Source organism: Arachis ipaensis, chromosome B05, assembly GCF_000816755.2.
Source record: "Arachis ipaensis cultivar K30076 chromosome B05, Araip1.1, whole genome shotgun sequence".
In the NCBI taxonomy this organism is placed as follows: Eukaryota; Viridiplantae; Streptophyta; class Magnoliopsida; order Fabales; family Fabaceae; genus Arachis; species Arachis ipaensis.
Genome location: NC_029789.2, coordinates 67351022 through 67356900, shown reverse-complemented (window position 1 = coordinate 67356900; position 5879 = coordinate 67351022). Strand labels below are relative to the sequence as shown.

At 27.3% G+C, this 5879-nt stretch overlaps 1 protein-coding gene across 4 annotated transcripts in view; it reads right to left on the bottom strand.

The window, feature by feature from the left end:
* Positions 1 to 1974, bottom strand: part of LOC107643677 (magnesium transporter MRS2-5) — a 5040-nt gene extending 3066 nt beyond the window's left edge. For 3 of the 4 annotated variants that reach the window (XM_016347392.2, XM_016347395.2, XM_016347396.2), the window contains exons 1-2: positions 1819 to 1974; positions 523 to 1167 (exon numbers count right to left, since the gene is read on the bottom strand). In XM_016347392.2, the coding sequence (XP_016202878.1) occupies positions 523 to 955 (433 nt within the window). In that variant the 5' untranslated portion in view covers positions 956 to 1167; positions 1819 to 1974. Of the gene's footprint in view, positions 1 to 522; positions 1168 to 1800 lie in introns of all 4 variants that reach the window. The other variant, XM_016347394.2, reaches the window with a different exon arrangement.

Genomic DNA, 5879 nt, shown 5'->3' with positions numbered 1-5879 from the left:
GAATTAATTTTGGGTTTTGTTGTGGTGGTTTCCATTTTGCTGGAGGGTTAGTTACAATACCAGGGAACTGTAGCAAACTAAAAAATTGCTTTTAAGAAAGAAATGACAATAGCTAGTTAGCAACCAAGGGATGAAAAGGTATCATACTTTACAACAACAAAAAGGAAGCATTGTCGGCTAGGTGAAATTATAGAGATCAAATGGCAGAGATCTACTATCATAAGCCATAAAAATTAGACAAACCAATACAATAAAAATCTTTCAATCAAGTAAACTTTCTAATTGATACCGCAATAGAACTTCAAACTCACATCATTTGGTGTCTTTCCCTCCTTTTTTTTATTTTATTTTACCGATTCCAATTAAGTGCTAAACAGGAGTTAAGTATGCTAATTGCTAACTGATCATATCATACAAAGATATCAGATATTTTTAGATGCCTTGCTCCAGGAACCCTTTGCAACCATCTTTAACCCTTACTAATCTAACAAAAAAATCGGCAGAAACAACTGGAATCCTTACCAGCTTTTTCTTTCTGAAGCCGATTGCATAATTCTGACCTATACTGACCAACACTACCATCCAATGAATTCATCAGGATGACCTCATCAGCAGTAATTATACAACGGATTTGCTCAAGGTTTACAACAATAGCCTTCTCCCGTCCTAATATGGTAGAAGGATAAATGAACATTGGATCCAATAGTCTAAGATCTCTGGAAGGCAAAGAACAATGTCTCATAATGGTAGCCTTGTCAAGTGTTACGGTCTGAGTACCCCCATCCTGACCAATTTTTATCCAAGAGCGAGTTCCATGACCTCTCTTCTTCAGGCCTATGATACCAGTCCCGCAATTCCCTTGGCCGTTGAGCTGAGACCTCCCTCCACCATCATCATGAGATAATGCAGATTCTTGTGGAGTGGAAGAATAATACTGGCCTTGTGCTTCCTCCATTGCATCATACCTTTCTCAATCGCTGTGCTGATACAGTATTTTTCTTTTTCCTTTTCTAAGCTGGGGTTGTCTTCACTAGTATTATGTAAAAATTATGCAATACAGAAAACGATTTTCCACCACATCTTTGAGATACTGGTGATAGCTAGAAATAGAAACCGTGTCTACCACCTGATATGATCCATACTTGGAGCACTTCTCAAATTAAAAGCCTAAGATAGAAAAATTGTTAGTCAGTTTGACAAGCATAAATCCCCGTAGAAAAACTACCGAAATAAGAAACCATAGAAAATGGGAATATAAACCGGAAGATAGAAAATAATAAGAGATAAATTTTGATGAGAGTATAATACTAACAGTACTTAGTTATTACTTATTACCAATATTTGATGCGCCTACATGGCTACATCTTTAAATGCAATACATGCCCTGTTATTAAGATCAACCCGATACATAACTGAATTTCAAGTATTTTCCTCAACACATTAAAGCTCAAATTAGCGGAGCAAGCTAACATTAACAAAGAACCCATATTAATTCCCCTGAGGAGGAACCATAGCAAATTAGCAATCAGGTTAACCGCTTTAACCTGATTCATTATAAAAAATCAGATGTTTCAATTCTCCAATCTTTGAAGTAAATCTCATGCTAAAAAACCCAACGCTAACCGCTCTAATAATTTCCCCGAGTCTCAAACAAGATTTCATCATCTTTAGTAATTGTAGCTACCAACGCAATAAAGAATGATTTCTATCAAACAATACGCAAAAGCAGAAAATAATTGGAATTGAAATTGTAAAATATTCTCAAAAATTTAATAAACGAAAATGAAAAAAAAAAATTACGGTTTATTGTGCAGTTACCAGAACTACAGAATTGGTAGGAGTGCATATTGTGGAGAGTGTTTGGTAGATGGTAGTGCGGTTAAGGTAATTGAAGGAAGAGGGTTTTCAGGGGTTGTACGGTGGAATATCAATGTTATAGAAGTGCATTATGAATCGAAGATTTTTACAAATTACGGGATATTTCTAGGGATTTTTCATTTAAATAAATAAAACTAACGGCTCAACAGAGGCACCAGAAAAAAAACAGAAGCACTAACCAAAAAACTTTTAAAATCTTAAATTATAAAAGCACACAATAAAGAGGTATATATATTATCAGAAAAATATAGTTCAAAAAATAATGATAATAATATTATCGCGATTCAAAAATAGTATATATAAACTAAAATACATGTTAGTTATTTACAAAAAATAATTTTATTTAAATGTCATGGATATTCATATTTGTCTTCATTTATTTTAATGGTAGGCTAAAATATGGATTTAAATCTAAAGAGGCCTCATTTTCTTATAAATAGTAAAAAAACAAAAGAAATGAGAATGTTTATCTTTTTTTGTTTTTAAATATCAAACTATAAGAATAATTAATAAACAAAATAGGAGAATATATAAATTTTGTATCTCAAAAAAATCTTTCATAATTCATCGTACATACATCTCCTTATCAATAACTTCTTGAGTCTTGAAAATTTGTCACATTTATTGACTATAAAAATAACTATATAAACGATTTAAGAATATTCAATTAAATTGATTCTTTATTATAGCGACAAATTTAATTAATTCAATTAAAACATGTAGAATTGAGATATTTCGTTTTACACTGAATTTTTTGAAAAGACAAAAAAAAATGACATTAATCTTTGTTTATGTAGGACAAAATATAAATTAAATGGCATTACATCTGATTTATTAGGAATTTATATTTAATAACAGTTACCTGCAATGATATTGTTTGTCACCAAAATAAGCTAGTTGTGCTCTTCTGAGTTTATGGCTAAAAAAAAAAGTTAAATTTTTAACATGAAAATCTTTTTATTATTTTGTTTGTGATTTAAATACTATCCATAAAAAGTAGTTACTTAAGTGAAACAATATATAAAGAGTGATAGAAAACTTTTAGATTTATCGTTATGGTTTATTTCTTATTAATCCTCACTTAATATACTCAAATTTAATAGCTTTGATGGTGGTAAATTTTTGTAATTAGTTAAAAAATTTCAACTTTCTTTTTCTCTCTCTGTCTCTCTCTACGATTTTGGACAAATTCAGCTTTATTAGTAAAACGTTTTATAAGTTTAGAATATTTTTAACTTCTTATATAATAATTAGGCTTAATAAATTACCAAAATTCAAACCTATTCTCTTGAACTACTTCTTGATGATCATATAATTGGAATCGTTTAAAGGGGAGATCTTTAGACCCTAAAATTTTTAAAATAAAAAAATACAATAAAATAAATTAAAAAAACCTAATAAAATAAAATGGTTTAAAAAATAGAATATTTATAGGAAAAACAATAAATTAAAACTTACGTGGTCCATGAGATAGAAAAATAAAGAGAAGAAAATAATCATTAAGGTTGAAACAATAAAAAATGTATAAAACAGTTCTTATCTTACCACATTTAAATATTATATGTCTATCTAATAATCAATAAAAATAATATTATTTAATGTAAAATAGATTAAAAATAAAAAGAGATTAACAAAATCAATTATCAAATTTCTTATCTTAGGTCACCAGATTATTTGAAAAATCAATTAACAAAGTTCTTATATTGCTACATTTATTGTGTTATATGTTGAACTAATAATCAATAAAAAAATAATATTATCCAATGTAAAATAGATTATAAATAAAAAAAGAAATTAACAAAATATGCGTGAAAATTTTTTATTCTACCATTGGTAGGTGTAGATTTTTTTATATCTTTTATATGTTAATCATGTGACAAACGAATAATATTAAATTAATTAATTTTTTTGTAATATAATTTAGAAAATTAATAAATGTCAAATCAAGTACTCTATATAATTAAATATCAAATTCAATACTCTACATAATTAATAGTTAAGATAGTTTAGGAAATTAACATATTAATATTTTTAAACGAACTTTGTTGTGTCTTATATATATATATATATATGCCAATAAAATAAATTAACTAATATTCAAAACAAATAATATTGTAATAGACAAAATTAATAATTTAATTTAGTTTCAAAGTAAATATTTATGTACTCAAATATCAAATATAATACTCTACATAATCAGTATTTTAGAAAATAAAAAAAATTATTACAAAGCAATTTAAAAAGAAAAAATAAGTTAACAAAATATTTATGGGACTTTTTTCATTCAATCGTTAATAGGTAAAGACATATCAAAAAATAAAATTACATATCAAATAAAGAAAATGTGTTATTATAGTTATAGGAGTAACAAAACGGTTTTTATTTTAGTGGGAAGTTATTGGATTTTTCAAAACAAATTTTTTGACTATTTTGTCCTTATAATTTGCTTTATGAAATGGTTTGTTATAAGGTTAATATAGTCTAAAAAAATTGGACACCAAAATAATAGTCAATCTTATGTAAAATAGATTACAAATAAAAAAAAGAAATTAACAAAATATATGCATGAAAATTTTTTATTGTACCATTGGTAGGTGTAGATTTTTTTGTATCTTTTATATGTTAATCATGTAACAAACGAATAATATTAAATTAATTAATTTTTTTACAATATAATTTAGAAAATTAATAAATGTCAAATCAAGTAGTCTTTATAATTAAATATTAAATTCAATACTCTACATAATTAATAGTTTAGATAGTTTAGGAAATTAACATATTAATATTTTTAAGCGAACTTTCTTGTGTCTTATATATATATATATGCCAATAAAATAAATTAGCCAATATTCAAAACAAATAATATTGTAATAGACAAAATTAATAATTTAATTTACTTTCAAAGTAAATATTTATGTACTAAAATATCAAATATAATACTCTATATAATCAATATTTTAGAGAATAATACAGAAAAGTAGAAACCAAACTAACATAGAATTAAACAATAAAGCATGAAGATGGTGAAGAATGTGAAAATATTGATATTCATTTTTGTCTACATTTTTTTGGAAATGTGTTATTATAGTTATTGGAGTAACAAAACGATTTTTATTTTAGTGGGAAGTTATTAGATTTTTCAAAACAAATATTATGACTATTTTATCCTTATAATTTGCTTTATGAAATGGTTTGTTATAAGGTTAATATAGTCTAAAAAAATTGGACACCAAAGTCATAGTCAACCTTTTGTATTGGCTTTATATATTGTTATAGATAATTTGCTTTATGAAATGATTTGTTATAAGGTTAATATAGTCTAAAAAAATTGGACACCAAAGTCATAGTCAACCTTTTGTATTGGCTTTATATATTGTTATAGATAAAAGTAATAATTATGGAAATAAATAATTTAAAAAATATTTACCGATTTGCGTTTTCCAATCATATCTCGTTTACACGGTAAACGAGATATCACACGTCAGCTGCAACGTGGCTATCTCATTTACACTGTAAATAAGATATATATATATATATATATATTGTTTATAGTGTAAACGAGATAGACAATGTTCATCTCGTTTACATGGAGTAGAGTCCCAGCAGCTATAAATGGATGTGTAAGCCTTGGCATTCTTCACAAACTTTTCCTATCCTTTTTATGTCTCATATTTATCACAAATACAAGGCATTAATGGCCAGTGATAGTCCATACATAGTTGTGCTTGTTTATCCCAATTGTCGTATGAGAAACGACGATAATGGAGTGACATTTGAGTGTGAGGATCCAATATTGTTTCGCACTCAGCGTGTGGAGACGTTGTCCGGTTTGAGGAGTTTGATATTGAACAAGCTCGGTGGTACAGAAGCAAGGGAAATCAGAAGGGTGACATATAGGTTGTTGGCTCCCATGGGTGGAGGAGTCTTCCGGTTTCGACTATTTCGACTTCTAGGAGATGAGCATATGCGAGTGATGTTCGACATCCATGGGAGGATCATGG